This window comes from Arachis duranensis, chromosome 5 (assembly GCF_000817695.3).
Source record: "Arachis duranensis cultivar V14167 chromosome 5, aradu.V14167.gnm2.J7QH, whole genome shotgun sequence".
In the NCBI taxonomy this organism is placed as follows: domain Eukaryota; kingdom Viridiplantae; phylum Streptophyta; class Magnoliopsida; order Fabales; family Fabaceae; genus Arachis; species Arachis duranensis.
Genome location: NC_029776.3, coordinates 81,618,480 through 81,638,325, shown reverse-complemented (window position 1 = coordinate 81,638,325; position 19,846 = coordinate 81,618,480). Strand labels below are relative to the sequence as shown.

Here is a 19,846-nt window from a genome sequence, read left to right as displayed (position 1 = left end):
TTTGAATTTTTAAATTTAAAAATTAAAATTTTTTATTTAAAATTAAAAATAAAATAAGGTCCAACAATATTTAATAAACAAAAAATTTAAAAATTTTTTATTTTTTATTTTTAAAATTTTAAATTAAAAAACTTTTTTTTTTAAATTTGCATTTCCAAAATTTTTGATCTCTCAAGATAGTTGTGTTTTCAAGTTCCAACTTACTCAATCTTCTGAATAAGGATGTTGGGAATTGACAAAATTTGTCTCAGTGATTTGCTATTTTGGTTAAATTGTTAATAACTATTGTTTAATAATTATTTAATAATTCATAGATTTTATAGTAGGACATTAGCTACTTGATTACTGGGGGTCAAACTATCATTCATTCATTTCAAACTCTATCACGTGTTCCATTTAGATTTGTTGGTGGGTCTTGGCCATCTTAGCCATCCAACCCACATATTCACCACAGACGTCCCCATATATATATATATATATATAATCGAGTGAGCTCACGAGCTAATGAACTTAGTTTATCCAAACTCAATCTCGACTCATTTAATTTATGAGTTCAATTCCAGATTTTGGCTCATCAGCTCACGAGTTTAGTTTATCGAACTATTAACGAGTCGAATTCAAATTAACTCATAAATTAACCTGACTTACTTCTAACTCTAATGTATCCATATTTTATTTTATTAGAGTCAAACTAAACTCAAAATTAAGAAGTAAAATGGATAAATAGACTAAAAACTACCATCAAGAGACGCCCCCAAAATAAGTGATGGCAAGTGACTGTTTATACACATGACAAAATAATAATTAGTCAATTCGGCATACCAATCTTATAGACAACAAAATTTAAACTCTCAAGTCTTAATTGATAAAGAAAGTCCAAATTAAATAATAACCCTTTTTTGGTAAATAAAGATTGAAAATTAGGTTCCGTCTTCTATATATTGGTTAACTTTGAGTGTACCATACACCAAAATAATTCAACCTTTAATCTTGATGGATTACTCAACAGACCTTCAAATTAATAATTTTATATAGATTTATAACCATTGAATGATAATTAATGAAACAAGTCTATACTTAATAGTTAATACAATAAAAAAAATTTTAAATGTATTTAAAATATTGGTGTTCCAATAATTTTAACCGTTAATTTTAATTATATATATTTTTTATTAAAACACTGATATAGGTAATATACTTAAAATTCTTTCAATACTATAATTATTTACTCTATTTCTTATACTAAAAAAAATACTTTCCGCACAAAAAGTAGCATGTTGGTAAACTGAACAGACAATAAATTATTATTAGAAGTAGCATGAGTTGCTACTTTTTTAGAATACTAGAGGAAATTGGAGCAAATTAAACGATACCTGGTAATATAAAATTAAGTTTAATGCATTAAGACCATTCGAATACTTGAATAATCATGATAGAAGTGTAAAATTTGTATGCTATCATTATTATAATAATATATGGCTTTTAAAGTTAATAATAATTACAAAAAATCAAATTATTTTAATAGCACGATAAAATTTTATTGATAACTATATGCAAATATATATTTATATTTAAACTAATAAAGTATATTTATCACTACATATGTTAAACCTAAAATCTTCTAATTTTTTATGTATCACTCTCGTTATCTTAAATTAAGTGTATTTTTTAAATGTATATAATTATTAAATTATTTTATAGAGAAGGACACAGTAAAAACTTTTGTACCATTTTTTAAGGAAAGTGAATGGGAGTGGTCAGTTGGCAATATTCATTGACTTGTTAGAATTTAATTTGAGGAGTAGATTATAGGATTAGTCATGGTATGGATTTAGAATTAGTGTGAGTTAAGTTGGTAATATCCAGTGACTTGTTAGAATTTTTCCTATTTTTCTTTATTTGTCCTGTATATTTAAACTGATTTTAGAGTACCATCCGCATTATAGTTCTTTTCTTTCCTTTATTTACCCCTTTCTCCTTACATACACACACCACACAAATGGAAAAGGAAAAAGCTACTGTAGTATTTCAGTGCATAGAATAATTTTTTTTCTGGTGTATTTATAGATCAATTATATTTTATAAATTCAGAATATGTTTAAATTTTGCTATTATTTATTCCTTGGATTACGTTCAATTGTATCTATTATATGCATTAATAAGTAGTTATGATAATATAGAAGTCGTTAATAATTTATATTATTTTCTTTATCATATAACTGACAAGTTAAAAAAAATTAATCATACAGAATTGTAATATGTAATAGAAATATAAATTAGTGAATAAAATAATAAAAATTAATTTAATAATTTAATTTTTTTAAAAAATAATAAAAATATTTAAAAAAATAGTTATCATTCCCAAATATCTTCGCACTCTGTTTCCACCCACTCCTATATTTTCAAGGATTCTTGTCCTTTCTGATGGTTTCAGTGGCTAAAAGAAGGGGGGTTGAATCTTAATCCCCTTTTTGCTTGCTAACATTTGCTGAACTTAGAGGAGACTTTTCTGTTTTTATCTCGTCCCTAACCACGAGACTTTTTCATTTTGTCACGTCACTTGACATGAGACATTTTTATTTTTAGCTCCTGTGCAGTAGAATCAGAAATGGAGTAGGAGAGAGAAAAGTTTATACCCAGATATATCTTGGTTCGGCTGCTAAGTGCAGTGCAGCCTACATCCAGTCTCCATCACAAACATGATGGAATTTCACTATAATCTTCCAGAATACAAATTGTAAAGTGTTAACCCAACTTACAAGGGGATTCTCACAGAATCATGAAGCACAACATAGATGAACAAAGGAACTCTAAGGACATCTATGGCTTTTTCTTTTAATTTTGTGCTCTCTGCCTTTTTTCGCTCTATGGCTTTTTCATACAAACCTCACTGTTTGCCTTTTTTCCATGAGACTCAAGACATGACAAAATTAAACAGAAAAATACAAAACAGAATACATTGAAGGAGAAGAAAAACTGCTAGCTTAGGTAGCTCTGAGACTTCTATGCCTTGCACTCTCAAATCTTACTCCTTGCTTCAAACCATGACTGTTCACCCCCTTTTATAGAGAAGTGAAGCCTTCACAGTTGAAACACAAAACCGAGCTTAGCTTCTTTTCCTTCAAAACAAACCGGTTCGGCCACAGAGAGAGAAGAGGAAACTCATGCAAAAACCAACATGCAAATACCTCTAGTCCTTCCTTGGTCATCACTCTTCATCAATCCGAGCGCTCCATCATTGGCTTCCTCTCCAAGATGGATTTCTGGCCCTTGATGCTTCATGATGATGATGGCTTCATCTGCTCCAATCTCTGCCTCTTCCATCACTTCGCCACTCTAGCTACTTCCTGTGGTAGTTGAGCAGAATCAGAGACAAGCCATGCCTTCAAGAATCTCCTCCTTGCTGGCCGAATCTCCTTCTTTCTTTTTGAGTATGAAGAAGCCAAGATCTCATCACAAAATCTTACCAAAAGTGATAAGAATCTCAGCCACTACATACTTTATGTTTTCTTTTTCTAGATGCCATCATCACAATGGCTTTTTTTCTTGGTCCTAGCTTCTCTGTGATTTTTACTGATAGCTTGCTTCATTCCTCCTTTCCTGCGAGACAAGACCGAAAGAGAGAGGAGAGAGAACAGAAAAAAGCTTGCTATGTAACTAAGGAAGAAAATGAAAATGAGTTAAGTTTACTTACTCATGCCTAGTATCTGCTTCCTTTACTTGCTTCTACCATTTTCTTCTTTGACAGTGAGGTGACCAAATACAAAGAGAGAGAAGAGAGAGTAGAAAGAAGAAAAGCAATGGAAGTAATGTGTGATATAAATTATAATCAATTAAAATCAATTAATCCCACTTCCCATGCTTTTGCCTTGTAACATGCATATCTCAATAAATGTCATCAAATCAATTTTCAGATTGTTTTCTCTTTCCATTTACCAAGGCATTAAACACAATTGAATAAATTTAAAATCCATTCCTTAGTGGGAGATTGATGTCCGTGGAAACATGCAGCTATATAACAAAAATTAGATTTCACCATGATGATAAAAGAATAGCTTAACCGTTGGCCCCATTTTCATTTTAATTTTGGACCAACCTATTTGGTCTTGCACCAACAATTGATTTTGGTCTACACCATTAAATCTGACCCAACTATCATAATAAAAAATTCAGCCACATATTATTAGATATATTTTTGCACAAGGCTGAATTTTATTTCTCCATTGGGCTTGCTATTTTTTTTGGCCCGACACAAAATCTGCACAACAAAATTATTAATTAAGCAAGTATGAATTAAGATCAAATTAATAATTTTGTAATTAATTATTTTTAATAATATTTGTTCATCATCAAATTAAGTTAGAGTTTTCCAAACTCATCAATCTTCCCATTGATGACAAACATTATTAAAAATTGAAATGGAAAGAAATTAAAGATTAGAGTATAGAATACTCCCTTTGAATATTTGAATTTCTCCCACTTTCTAATTGTCACATGGCTCCCCCTTAATATATGCTGTTTTTACCAAGGGAAGCACTAACCTGTAACAATTTAATCAAGCTTCAAGTAACAATGTTATTCAACATATAATTTTTTTTGAAATGTTGAATGCTTGAATTATGAGCAGAGTTTGGTATACAAAACTCATTTGTTATCAATAAATTGATTATCTGCTCAAACACACAAAAACAATCAACCAAAATATTTTTGAAAAATAAATTGCTGTTCAATATGTTTTAAAAACATTTTCCAATCAACAAATCAGAGCAAAGTAATTATGGTAAGGAAAATATTTTTAATCAAGCTTGATCCTTTCAAACCATAGCAATTTTCAAACTTCAAAGCTTCAATCATCAACTCAAAATAGCAAGCATCAATCAGATGCGTTATTAACATCAAACACATAACAAAATATTGAAACTTAAAATGAGGGAGGTCATGAATCCAAACAAGAAGTTCATCCTTGTTTTGTTAATTTCAATTTTCAGCACTTTCTCCCCCTTTTGGTATCAAGGGACACTGCTAAATAAATGCCATCAAATCAATTTTCAGATTTTTTTCTCTTTCCATTTACCAAGGCATTAAACACAATTGAATAAATTTAAAATCTATTCGTTAGTGGGAGATTGGTGTCCGTAAAAACATGCAGCTATATAACAAAAATTGAATTTCACCATAATGATGAAAGAATAGCTTAACCGTTGTGCCCCATTTTCTTTTTAATTTTGGACCAACCTATTTGGTCTTGCACCAACAATTGATTTTGGTCTACACCATTAAATCTGACCCAACTATCACAATAAAAAATTCAGTCATATATTCTTAGATATATTTTTGCACAAGGCTGAATTTTATTTCTCCATTGGATTTGTTATTTTTTTGGCCCAATACAAAATCTGCACAACAAAATTATTAATTAAACAAGTATGAATTCAGATCAAATTAATAATTTTGTAATTAATTATTTTTAATAATATTTATTCATCATTAAATTAAATTAGAGTTTTTCAAACTCATCGCTTTCTATTGTTACCTTAAATATATCCTCAAATTTAATGATGTTTGAGATAAATCAGATGACAAAGAATTAGAATGCATGTCTAGACATGCATATTCATTATCATGCATGACATGTGCGTAAGTGCTCGTTGTAGTTAATTACTATTATTATTTTATTTAAAAAATTATTCCATGTATAATATAGGCTAGAACATGATCTTTCAATTACTGCATTTATCTATATATAGAACATGATCATATGATGGTGAATTATAAGATAAAAATGTAAGTTTATAGATTTTTTTATGTGATAAAAAAAAAATTGAAAATACTAGAATTCACATGTTGAACATTAATAAAATAATTAAAAATATCTATAAAAAAATTTAATTATCTCTATACAACTTTAATCTGTATAATAAAATGCCACTTATATAATATGTCCGCTGTACTTTGTAATTTGCTTATCAATCATCATGGAGTTTGGTTCCAATTTGTTTTATTTTTGTTTATTTTTTATTATTTTTACTATTATATTATCACTTCGGTTTCAAGTAATACCTTTATCATCAATTGACAACAATCATTAATATAAAGATTGAAATAATTATAAATATCAGTTTTAAAAAATTGAATAATTTTAAATTTAACAAAAAATATATCAGAATGACAATGTTATATAATTAAAGAATATAATAATATGTCAATTTTTAATCGAGTAGTAAATATGTCTATAATAATAATTTAAAAGTTGAATAATAATATATCTAATTACGAAACGTTTTTACGTCTAATTTTTTATTATTTTATTATTATACTATTATTAAAGTTGTAAAGGTCACGAAGTAAAATTTTATCATTTTTTTAGTTATGTGTTCTTTTTTTATAATTCTTTCCTGAAATTTCCTAATAATAATCTAGAAGATGATAAAATATATTTTTATATTTATTTATTTTTAAAAATCAATAATTGATCCATATTTATCACACTATAATAATAATTAAATAAATAAAAAATACATCTCTTTTATTTAAAAATTTATTTTGTACACATTATATTTTTGTGGTTGAAAACAACTACACATGTTATGCTAATAGTGTTATTAGTACTATAAATAATAATTTTTATGGTTTAAAATAAATCCCTGTATTTTTATATAAATTTACATTTTTATACTATAATTAATCTAAATTAAGATCTCTTTTTAAGATCTATTTACTTTACTATTTTGTACAAGCAAAACATCAATGACAAGTAGCTATTTTTAGTTTAGGTTCTTTATTCTATAATTAATCTAAATTAAGTTATTTCGAGTTTAGATTCTTTATTTATTTTTTTTTTAACTAGTAGAATCCAGTATTATTTAGAAATAAACTAAGCGTAATGAGTAATAATTATATATTTATGTTTGTGATTACAAATACAATTTAAGTGCTCACAAGTGATGTCAGCTTCCTTTTTATCCTATTTAAGTTTGTGATATATATTTTTGATCAATTAATTTGATTGGTTTTTTATGTAGTCCTATATATTAGAGATTTTGATTAGGAGAGAAATAAATACCATTAAAACTTTTTAAACTTTCTAAACTTTTTAGAGCGATAAAAACGTAATACCATTAAAATTTTCTAAACTTGTATGTTGTATTCTAATTTTTTTTCATTATATTTTGCAAAGCACAACACAAACGTAAGATCTTATCTTCTATTTGTTTTCATCTTTTTTTTATGTAAATGGCAAATCACAGCAATCAGATTCCTAATGATCTTGCATTGAAAATTCTAGCAAAATTACCTGTTAAATCTTTGAAGCGATTTAATTGTGTGCAAAAGTCTTGGCTAAATTTACTTGAGAATCCTGATTTTAAGAGCATGTACTATGAGAATTTAAAATCTAAATCTGCTCCTTCATCGCCTCTGCTTCTATGGAGAGAGTGTTCCAAAAGCACTGGAAACATTTATGGAAATAATGTACATTTGCTTTCTGGAAAGAGATATGAAAATATAGTTACATTAGTTATGCCAAGTCTGTTTGAGGGGTATGATGATTCTAGCTGTGTTTTAGACTGTGTTAATGGCATTATATGTCACTATGTAGAAGGTGGTACTGATATAGAAATAGGATTTTGGAACCCTAAAACCGACGAACATAAAATTATTCCTCCGAGTATTATTATTAATGATGAGCCCGGCTTTCATGGTCATGTAACAGTTCAGGGTTTTGGTTATGATAATATGAATGATGACTATAAAGTGATTCATTGTGCATATTATATGTATGTTTATAATGGAATATTCTTAGAAGAGCCTACTCTAAGAATTTGGCAAATTTATAGTCTAAAAAATAATTGTTGGAAGAAGCTTGATCTTGAAATGACTAAGACGACAAATATAAATAAAGCTTCTGTAGCGTACTTGAATGGAGTATGCCATTGGTGGGGTAGCGAGTTTGCCACTAATGGATTCGAAGAACAGGTACTTGTGTCATTTAATCTTAGCACCGAAACGTTTCAAACTACATCAATTGTTTGGCTACAAATAAATGATGCTCACCCTACGAGATCTTTGGTAGTGCTCAACGAGTCTGTTACTCTGATTTCTTCTTTTGATGAGGATAGTCGCATTGAAATGTCCATTTTGGGTGAAGTTGGTGTGAAAGAATCTTGGGTAAAACTTTTCACATTTACACTTGGACCTTTCTCCGATCTTCGTATACCAATCGTGAAAATGGGCAACAAATGTGATATAATATTTTTTATCAGAAATGACAGCAATGAATTGGCTTCTTTTGATGTCATCACGGGCAAAGTAATTCACAATATTAATATCAAAACACTCATGTTTAGTACATGGATTTATAAGGAAAGCCTCCTCTCTTTCACGAAAGAAATTAATTGATTAGTAAAGATAAAAATTTAAGTGTAAGATGTTCATAAAGCTTTTGTATCATACTTAAACTGGGTATGAAAAGAGTGTGTAAACTTTCTAAGATGAAAACTAATTTTAATATTCATGTTGGTAGTTGAAATTGGTTTGATAGACTAATTTGTATTACATTCATACATTGTGAAGGGATAGGATTCGATGGTTTTACAACATTTGGATTATTAAATGGTTCAATAATAAAACATATTTTTTAAGTTTTTAATAATTGTTAAATAATTTTTATTTAATTTTAATTATAAATTTAATCCTTTATATATTATTCAATTATAAAATCTATCCTCTATTTTATAATTTATTATTTTATTATTCATTTATAATATTATTAACAATTAGAAACAAAAACAACAACGAAATACATCTTCCATTAATCGTGACTTCCATAAATATTTTGGCAACGTGAATTAACGAATTTTTTTTATTATTGATTCATTACATTATACAAATTAGCAAAATTGTGTTTGTTGGTAATTCAATCAATCAAATTTCGCTTGATAATATAAATTTTTTCATAATTTAATTAATTGAAAATGTTACACAATCGATTGAATTGCGCTATAAAATATGAGTTTTTTTCTTATTCAATCAATTAGTAGTGTAAAACTAAAAAAACAATTCCATACTCACAATTTTCTTTTTTTTTTCCTTCTCTTTTAAGGAAATTATAAATTATAAAGATAAAAAAGTTCGAGGAATTTTGCACATAAATTTTTTGGTCTAAACTGTCTTTTATTTCCATGAAATAAAATACTTATTATTTTGATTAATTTCATATGTATTACTATTACTATAATATACATTTAATAAATTTTAATAACGATACATGATACATATACAATTTGTTATAATAAGAACATAACGACGCCTTTGATTTTGACTATTCTCACCATTTTTTTAAGTATATTTTTGTGTCTAACCTTTATAAATTGTATAAAAAATTGAGAAAATTTAGGAGGCCCACAGTTTTATTATAATTTGGCTAATATTTAACTAGCAAAAAAAAAGTAAATAATTCTTTATTATGAAATAAAATTTCACACCATTAAAAATATTAATGAACTAATAATTAATAATTACAAATCCTAAAATTTACTGACCCTTTAGCATTTCTTTAAAAAAATTTTAATAGTTAATATGATTAAATTTTATTTTGAATGTTTAAAATAAGTTTTAATTATAACCTATGATGCACGAACACTGACACGGACAAGGGACACGACACGACACGGGACACGTTGACATGCGAATTTTAAAATCTTACATGACACGGAAACACGCATACGTATAAAATATAAAATATTTTTTAGATAAATTGTAATGATATTTTAATATTTTATTGATATTAACAAATAAATTAATTTTTTAAATTATTTTTAATATCTTATTATAATTATATCAAGTATTTAAAATATTTTTTTGTTTTAATAAATAATAATATATACTATATCTAAATTTATTTTAAAAATATATATTAAGAATAAGACCGGACACGCTGACACGTAATGATATTTAGGTGTATCTAAGTGTGTCCGGAGAAGAATTTTTTATTTTTTATTAAGACAAGATTTGGACACAGCAGACACGCGTGTCGGACGAGTGTCGATGAGTGTCGTATCTGAAATGTGTCTGACACGCAAATACGGCAACTCAGCAAAGTATCCGTGTTTCATAGATTATAACTTGATCGTTATTTTTGTTGTGACAAATAATCATGTACTATGGTCGTTTATCGCAGGAATTACAAGAACGAAGTTGTGTGTTATCACTTGATTGTTTCAAGAATTTAAACCTGTTGGAGATGCATTTAGAACTAATAATCTTGAAGCATTTATTTTTGTTAATAATTGCAATGTTATTCTTAGAATAGAATTCTATCACAAGTAAGTCTTTAATATCTTCTGTTTAACATTTTTTTATCTAAGAATGCAGGATTTTTTTTATTGTTATCAATTTTTTGGTAACATTATATACAAACACAAACACTATTTTTAGAAAAGTGTTATACAATAAAAAATTTGACTAATAAAAAAATATTTATTTAATTATGTATAAAAAATAACAATAAAATTCAATAAAATAATAAATTAATAAAATATTAAATAATGTGATAACAACAAATAAAATAATAAAAAAATTTAGAAATTTAATAATCCGGAAGGAAATAAGCAAAGAAAAGAATATAAGATTCAAAGATTTTAATATTATTTTCTTATATACAGCCAAACTCATTGGGAATTTATTCATTCTTTGTAATGTTGTATCATTACCTACTTATGGGAAACTTCCCTGCATAATATTTAGTTATTTTCTTATTGATTTTGGCAAATATAAAACCATATTTCATTATAGTATATTTTAAAAAAGGAGGCCGTTTACATAAAGATATTTAAAATATTTTTTTTATAAATTTTTTATTTTAACTAATCAAATTATAACACACATAATTAATTAAATTATATTAATTTTATCTAAATTAGATCGAATAAATTGGTTCAATTGAAAATTAGATAAATTAAATTTTAAACATTAATATTTTTTATATAAAGTCACTACGACTCTGTCCAAAATACCCACATTCAAAATTGCTAATTCCAAATGTATCCTTTGTCAAATCAAATTAGGGTTCAGTTATGTACTTATCTCATCTGCTCATCTTCTCGGTTTAGGGAACCATCATCTTCTCAGCTGGAGCCGCTACTCCAACTAACGCTCGCACCAGGACCACCACCTCGTTGTTGCCGTGGTAGCCACCGTGAGTTGGGTGAGTCGCCGTCGCAAGCTGGAGTTAGTAGCCACTCATCTTCTCCCATCGCAGAACGCAGGACCAGCACGTCAAGCACGACATCAGCGTCGCCGTCGTAGCGTTTGTAAGCTGAGTGAGTCGCCGTTTAGCCAACATAGGACCAATCTTCTTTTCCACTGTGTTCCCATCTTCTCTCCTTTTGCCAATGCAGGACCATCTGAAGATAGGTTCTCTAGCCGCCGCTGGACAACCACCTCATCATCGTTAGCTTGCCACCGTGACCTTGGTTAGTTGCTCTGATCTTAATTCGTGTCGTGATTACATAATGTATAACTGATTTGTACATTCAATATTCAATTTTTCATAGATAAGTAGTGTTAAATTTTAATCTATGAATTGAAGTCCTGAGATTTTTTTATAATTTTTTTACTTTCATAACTTGTTAAGATGATGGTTATACTGCAATTTGTGGTATTGAAATCACCCCTACTTGCATTTATCTGTAGAAATCTGCGAATTGAATTACTTTTGCATTATTTGTGTATTCTATGAATTGAATCTGCAAGACCATCCCTGCTTGCACTAAATTTTGTAGAATTCCAAAAATACTACGTTTTGTAGTCAGGTAGATTTGAGGACTGGAAATTTGTTCTTATTAGGCTAGAAAATTGTTCATTTAGGTGTATATACTACTAAACAGTAATGAAGTGGCCTTCTCTGTGATTCTGTTTTGGGTTAGCTTTGTTTTGGTTTATGATTGGTTTATGGAAGGGAGCAAATTTTTAAAAAAAAAATTAAAGAAAAAGAAAAAAAGTAGTAGTACGAGTATTTTTTTATTATCAAAATTTTTCAACTTTTGTATACTAGATTAAAGAGACAATAGTTTAATTAATACTACATTTCTTGCAAGGTTTATTGAAAGGATTCAATAATGTTTTGAAAGGATAAGATAGCAGAAAGTTAAATCTACCTATAATATTGGATCACACTGTTGGACTTCTAAAGTAATAGTATTATACAATAATTATTATTTGCTTAATATTTGACTAATGTTATCTCCATCTGTTGTATTAAATTTTTTTGCAATTCCTTGAAAAAAAAAACTGAAGGACAAGATGGCTGAGTTTCAGGTTGATTTTTCTAAACTTATCTCTTTTGTTTTAGAATTGTGTTTAATTCGTTTGTATATAATGTGTCTTAACTCACGCTTATAAGAAAATGTTATGTCATAATTGTTTGTGAGATTTTGTTTTATTAAATATGTTGGATGTTAGAAGTTGGCCTTGCCAATAAGAAGGTTTGGAATTTTATATTTTGAATTGTAAGTATGAAGTAGACCTACATACAAGATTAAGATTAGATAGAAGCTAATATCATTTTGTTTGAAAATTTAGGACCAAAAGCCTAAAATGGATTTGACGCAAATGGACACCATCAATTCCTAATTTGATGAGCACCAACAAGACAAACATGTTGCTGAATTGTTTTAATGACATTGTGTCATTGTGCACAAGATTTGGATTTTTATGAGTTGCATTATGTCTGTATAAAGAGACAGGGTTCACTAACTTTGGAGATTAGAATCACTTCAGAAGAAGTTCCACCATTCAGATCACTATGTTAGTTCTATTTACTCAAAGAGCCTAATTGATCCTGGCTTGGCTACTTAGTTACTTATTTGACTTGGTTTGGTAGAATGGCAAATGAGAATGAAGTGCTTATTCTCTTTGGTGACATGCCACATACAAATGTGTATTTGTTGAATCTTTTGTTGTATTTACAAGAATGTATTAATCTTATTTGTTATTATGTAGAAGTTTAAAATTGAATTGATATTATACGTTTTTTTGTTTATCTATATAAATAATGGATTTTTTACTTACTATCCTATCTTTCTTTAAATATTATAATTATGTACGAAGAGAATAACTTAGCTGTGATGGTCTTAATATATTAAAACTGTTCAGTTAGCCACGGTTAAACTAAGGCTACAATTCATTTAAGTATGTTGATAATGAACTAAATCAAGAAAGTACTATATTCACTTATTAAGGAACTTAGAAAACTGTTCAATTAGCTACGGTTAAACTAAGGCTACAATTCATATAAGTCTGTTGATAATGAACTAAATCAAGAAAGTACTATATTCAGTTATTAAGGAACCTAGACATAGTTTCTCTCTTGCCCCAAGTTGTGTATACTTCAACTTTAACCCTTTTAAACCGAGAGGTTTCAACTTGTAGTAGCACTCTGCTTTGCTTGGATTCTTTCTAAGTGACATTGTGGAGTGTAGCGACACACGTTACAATTACCATTTCATGCACAATATAAACTAGCAAATTGAGCTTATACAAGAGCCATGCCCATGCATATCCGATTTGGGTTTAATTATTATTAGTCCACTAATTAAACAACGTTAACTTGTTGGTGAGAGAAAAAAACTTGCTTGTACGACTGAAAATGATTAGTACATTATTTCTTATGTCCTTTTAAACTCTTAGAAGGTCGAGCAACTTTTTATATCAATGGCCCCTCATTCCCCAAGAATTAATCATCAAATAGGGAGGGTGAATCAAAATGAACGGTTGAGTTAATATCAAGTAGAGTGGTTAAAAAATACGGCCAAAACAGAATGCTTCCATGGCATCTAAGATGTAATTGTAAATATGGCCTTTATGCTCTCTTCTGCTCTACATTTCAAGGGCTACAAAAGGTTCTTTAAAGGCTTGGTAGCTTTGACAGCTTGATTATTCATACCAATAATGCATCCTGATTTCTTCATCTACTAGACTTCTGATCTTCAACCCGCTTGTATATCTCATTAGCTCGATCCTTTAAATAAAAAACCAAATGCAACATAAGTGGATTAAAATATTTATTAACTTAACACAGAGCTTGAAACCTGAGGTCCGTGACAAACAAAAGATAAACAATTAAATACGACTATCATGGTAAAAATGACACATGAAATAACACACTACTCATCACAAAAAAATTAAGCATGACCCGGTTCTAAACAGAGTCAACTGGATTTTAAAACCGGATTTAAAGAATAATTTATTAATCGAATTTTTTAGATACAACTAATTAAAATACAACTAATTAAAATGTGACATGTCAACAATTTAAAAAAAGAGATGTTTGGAGTATTTATGAGAGTATGCCCCTTCCAAAAAACTAACCGTAAAATGTAGGTAGAACCGCAAAACAAAAATAGCACACAGAGTCAAACATATTCTAATATCTTAAATAAGACAAATTACTTATTTCCTTATCAAGCAATATCTGGACATACAAGCATATTTATTTATGGGGAATCAATACTTGATCCCTATTTTTCACACTTAATAATAATAATATTTGGATACAAACAAATATTACACAGGTATTTTAATAGCATTAGACTTTGTTTTGCATAAAATAACACCTTTGGATCTATTAATAGGACATGAAATATATTCGGCTAAGTTAGCATCCAGACACACACGAATCTCTCGCAATAACACATCACTCCGATCTTGGAAGCACACAAGTTCGGGTTCAACTTGACGAGTCTTAGTCTCTTTTATTGCATTAACAATGTCAATGAGACTATAAGTTTTAGTTCTATGAGGGATTATTCCAACATTCTTGAATACAACTAGAATGTCCAAAAATTCTGTAATAGATATAGCCTGTCTAAAATATTCAGATTGATTAAATTTTTGAAGGCTACACGTTCCATGTTTTTCCCATTCTTCAATCCATAACTCCATGTTCGTTTCTGCTGATTTTAGATTTGGCCAATAATGGTTTAATCCATTTTGCAATGTATCAATCTACGAGAACAAATCATTAAAATAATTAATAACTAATTTATTATATAACAAGATAAATAAAAATAGATAAAATCTAATTAATTAACTCACCGAGCTTCTCTTAAAATAATCCGCTGGCTTTTCAGCACAAGATTGTGGCCAAGGAGAAGAGAAATTTGTAGGCCAAAGACCGTGTATTGTGAAATAGTTTGGGATCTTTGGCTTCGTCATTCCAGATGCATGGATACGAGTAAAGGTTGCTGGCCAAACAAGGGCAAGTTTAAAATATTCATAAGAGGCAGCATTAGTGAGATGAACCGAGGATGCAAGCAGGATAACGTGAAAAACAATGAAAAGTGAGTTCATATAGTTTAGAGGGTTTTGGAGGGAAGGGAGCGAGTTGGAGAAAGCGATGGTTGTTCTCCTCCCTCCCTCCCTCTTATAAATCAGAAATGAGAACTGAATAGCCAAACAGTATATTTCATTGTACATCAATGATACATACTAAAGAAGAAATGCCGTAAGGAGAAAAGCTACTACTAGCAGTATGGGTCACTCAACTGGAAATCAAAACATGACATGTTTCAAAGCAAACTAAATTGCAATTCATACTTTCGGAACCAGCTTCTGGTTGCGCGAAGGTAGCTGATGGCGAGAGTCGAAGCAAGAAGTCGAGGAGAGAGGCGAGAGAGCTGGGGGTGGACGGGTGGTGAGAGTGAGAGGTGGGGGAACTGGGGATGGGCTCAGGAAGGACTAAGCTAGGCTTCTTTTATTTTTTTGACGACGTCCTTTTGCCTTTGGGGCTTGGGTTTTTTTTTTTACCGATCCAAATTTTTTAAATCTGTTCGGTTCATTGCTTTTTCTAAACCGGCCAGGTCTAATCAATTTTTACGGTTACCAATTCCTTTCTTTGTCCAGTTTCTTACACTATCTGGACGGTTTTAATAATTATGTTGTAATTTAATGTTGTTACCTTAAATGGATTTTCAAATTTAATTCAATTCCATTACATGTCTCTTTATAATAAATATTATTTTCATACTAGTATTTTTTTTTAACAACTATACATATATTTTTTTAAATTTGTTAATTAAAAAAATTTAAATAAGTGATTAATTTATAACAACCGTATTTTTATATAAATGTCAAAAATATTTAGTGTAAATAGTATTTTTCTAATTTAATAAAGTTTGTGACAAATGGTATGACAAAGAATTAGAATACCTCTCTGCATTTCCATTAGCATACATGGCATGTGTGTTGCAGTTATACCGGTTACCATTATTATTATCTTATTTAAATAATTATTCCATATATATAATTGGTTAAGACATGGTCTTTTAATTATTGTGTTTATATCTCTATATATATAGAAGTTGTCATATGACATGTTTAGGCATTACAGTTTGCTTCATCAATCATCATGGATTTTAGTTTATTTATTATTTTTATTATTATCACTATCAATAGCCAATAATAATGAAAATAGCACATTTCACTTTACTCGTGAAATTTGTTCATATGAGCCTATATTCCAACAATTTGGTAAATTTACTGTATAAAAAATAATTGTTCACAGAAATTTAAGCTTGAAATGATTAAAAAAGATGTACATAAAATTTCTGTAGCGTACTATGCCACTGATGTATTATGGGAAGAGTATGTATGTAAACTTTTCAACATGAAAACTAATTTTAATATTTATACGTGAGATTGTGAGAATAATATTTATGGTAGGTTATGTGAAAGTTGGCCATGTTGTGGAAGCGTTTAATTTATTCAACCAAATGCAGCATCAAAGTACTGACTACTGACAGATTTTATTGTATTTCTAAATTTTATATCTAATTGTATACAAGTAGGAGGTCTCTTATTAAGGAGGAGTACATTGAAAATTTGCTAATAATAACCATGTATGCAAAATGATCTGCTAGAAGGGTATTTGATTTGTAGAGGTTGCCAATTAAATATTAATAGAGACCGAATTAAATATTAACTTATTTGAGAAATATAGAAACGGAAACTAGGAAATTATTTGAGAAATTAGAGTTTGCATAATTTTAAAATAATCAACAATGTTAGATAATCTTTTAATTTGTCATGTCATCCTTTTTGTTAGCTAATTAAGTGTTTTCTGTCAACAAAAATTAACAATATTTGACATTGATTATTTCTGTTACACTTAATAAATTTTTTTAAATTAATTTTCTCAACATTAGAATGTTTTGATTTTGAGTATCATTTTTGAAATTTATTCTTTAAAACGATATAAGGTGATTAGTTTCATCTAATAGTGTAAGAATTAATTAAATCCCGTTTTTCAGTCTCATCAAGTTTGAGTCATGAAAATAAAAAGTAAGGGAAAGAAAAAACTAATGTACAAAACATTATCATAATTTAGTTATTACCTACAACTACAAACTCTTACCCTCTTAGAAAATAGCAAAAGAAACTGAAATTGATTGGTAAAAAAATAATAATAATAAAAAAACTACCCCCTTCTTTCTATCTCTCTGGTTAACTACAAAACTTTACATTTCTCAGAATCTGGACCCAAGGGAACTGAAATCTTTTGTTATTATGCCGGAGTCAGAAGTTGAAAGCTAACCAAAAGGGTAGTTAATTTAGTTAACGAAGCAAATTACTACAAGGTTGTTGGTGTAGGGTGTTGTGTGAAGAAGTTGAAGTCATGGTGATAAACATTGAGCTGTCTCAACCATGAATCTGCAGCACTGTACAGATATGATATCCTTTCATATTCACATGGCTCTGGATTCAGCCATAGATCTTCTTGCATCTTGTAGGTAGCTAGACCGAAAGACGGCAGAGAAATGCTGCCGCCACCACTGCTTCCGTTCTTGTTCTGGTTCTTTTTCTTGCATTTGTTTCCTTCAGTGCTTCCCCAACCACAGCATCAATATATGTCTTTCTCTGTGTCAATGTTGTCACTTTCTGTTTACAATCTGCTGACACATGTAAGAAATTGTATTAAGATTTTGGCGAGGATTCGATCATGCCTGGTTTCGCAACAATTGCGTAGGAGCGAGTCTCCATTTTGGTTCTTGAAATTGTGTACATGCTTTACTTTAGCGTATGAAATTAAGAAAGTAATTATTTGGTTTCTGGAATTGTATAGCGTGATTCAATTTTAGGAATTAAATTGTTAATTTTTCTAAATGAAAGATTTTTGAGGTGAAAAGTCATGTAAGTACACAACTCTAAGGACCAAAATGAACATTCACTCAATTATGTAAATCAAACTAAATAACTTTGTCACTCTTGATCCAAAACAATGCATGGACACAATAAACATCATGTCTAGTATCATAATTTTCATTAGTGTAAAAAGTTCCTCGATTCTTCCTATTTCGCAGTTGAGAAAACATGAAAGATGCAATCTACCACCTATTCCTAAGTGTTACCTTGAAGGGTGAATGCTATCCAACCCCCTCTAAAATAATATGTAAGTTACTTTTTATCATGATGTGTCAAATTTTAATTGGTCATTATCTTAACCATACTTAAATTATTTTGTAATTTATTATTTGAGATGGGTAATTGTATAATTTTTTAAAGGAAAAGTATAGGGTACCAACATATTATCCGCCCAACTCTTATTTATATTTGTGTTTTATGGAAGTGTGTTCGTGGATGTGTCTAGTAATTAATATATTTTAAATACATATATAAAGAGACACATCCAGAAAATATATCTATAAAAACACTTCTATTAAACACAATTATAAAAAAAACATTTTTATTAGACACATCCACGAACACACTTTCATGAAACACAATTATAAATAAGAGTTAGCAGAAATTGGCAGATATGTTGTTGGTAACGTAGCAGAACCGTTTTTTAAAATATCAAAATCTCACTCCATTTAATTGAAGCATCTTTTCACTCCTCAATTCTTTCTTCATCGCGTAGCTTCGGTCCTTCCGAGCATCGCTGTCGCCGTCGTGACAAAAAGCGATCCTCATCTATTGTCTTCTCACGCAATCATTCCTTAACTACGTCGTTCCCGTCCTTCTTAGCATAGCCAGCGCCCATGTCATCTCACTAGATCTCTCTTTCTATTGTGAATCACTCCTTACGAACATAATTAATTGTTAGTTTAGTTATTAAATTTTTTTATTAAAAAAATATATCTTTATTTAATTACATAATAGAACATATATTCATCTGTAAAATATAATATAATAAAGTAAATCTATTTATAGTATTTAAAATATAATTAAAATTATGAACATATAAATATAATAGTAAAATTTGTACTCTAAACAAATAAATATATGCTTTATCATACTTAAATTATTTAAAAAAATTTGAATAAATTGTTAAAATTAATAACAAAAATTTTAAATGATAAAATCTAATTTTCTTACTGTATTTTTTATAATATTTTATAATGGTCATGGTGTTTGAAAAAATAAGGTGATTTTAAAATAAAAAATATTTAATATTAAAATTTTTAAATATAAAAATAAATTGTATAAATATGTAAGAGATAAATATGAAATACATGCCTAAAATAAATAAAACATATAAATAGAAGTACTCTTGAGAATTATTTTTGTCTGTTTTATTTAATTTAAGCATGTGTTTTATATTTATCTCTTAATATTTATATAATTTATTTTTGCATTTAAAAATTTTAATATTAACTATTTTTTATTTAAAATATCATCTTTACGTTATTTTTTAAACTGTTATATTGGCCTCTTTTTAAGATAATATAAAAAATAATTTCTCATAAAAATAATTAATTTAATCATTAATTAAATAATAAATTACTAATAAATTAAAATTAAAAGAACAAAAATACTATAAAAAATACTTGTAAAAAAGTTGGATTTTATC

General features: G+C 28.4%; 2 protein-coding genes and 1 long non-coding RNA gene across 3 annotated transcripts; 2 read left to right on the top strand and 1 right to left on the bottom strand.

Moving 5' to 3' along the window:
- The first annotated feature begins 7,233 nt into the window (after window positions 1-7,233).
- LOC107489756 (putative F-box protein At3g16210) lies at window positions 7,234-8,397 on the top strand. Its single transcript, XM_016110517.1, has one exon. The coding sequence runs from the start codon at window positions 7,234-7,236 to the stop codon at window positions 8,395-8,397; it is 1,164 nt and encodes a 387-aa protein (XP_015966003.1).
- Window positions 8,398-11,065: 2,668 nt separating this feature from the next.
- LOC107489784 (uncharacterized) lies at window positions 11,066-13,067 on the top strand. Its single transcript, XR_001592286.3, has 3 exons — window positions 11,066-11,318; window positions 11,397-11,471; window positions 12,580-13,067. It is a non-coding gene; the product is annotated as an uncharacterized LOC107489784 (long non-coding RNA).
- Window positions 13,068-14,473: 1,406 nt separating this feature from the next.
- On the bottom strand, window positions 14,474-15,759 carry LOC107489782 (ribonuclease S-7-like). Its single transcript, XM_052261270.1, has 3 exons — window positions 15,544-15,759; window positions 15,094-15,242; window positions 14,474-15,003 (listed from the first exon to the last, which is right to left on the bottom strand). Exons 1-3 carry the CDS (start codon window positions 15,590-15,592, stop codon window positions 14,563-14,565), a joined length of 639 nt encoding a protein of 212 aa, XP_052117230.1. The 5' UTR covers window positions 15,593-15,759; the 3' UTR covers window positions 14,474-14,562.
- Window positions 15,760-19,846: the final 4,087 nt, after the last annotated feature.

Bases quoted from the DNA above. Each gene is read 5' to 3' on its own strand.
- LOC107489756 (XM_016110517.1), top strand. From the start codon at position 7,234: ATGGCAAATCACAGCAATCAGATTCCTAATGATCTTGCATTGAAAATT.
- LOC107489782 (XM_052261270.1), bottom strand. From the start codon at position 15,592: ATGAATTGCAATTTAGTTTGCTTTGAAACATGTCATGTTTTGATTTCC. The intron at 15,243-15,543 runs GTTGAGTGACCC...TTGTTTGGCCAG, and splicing joins ATGTCATGTTTTGATTTCCA to CAACCTTTACTCGTATCCAT. The intron at 15,004-15,093 runs GTGAGTTAATTA...TTGTTCTCGTAG, and splicing joins ATTATTTTAAGAGAAGCTCG to ATTGATACATTGCAAAATGG.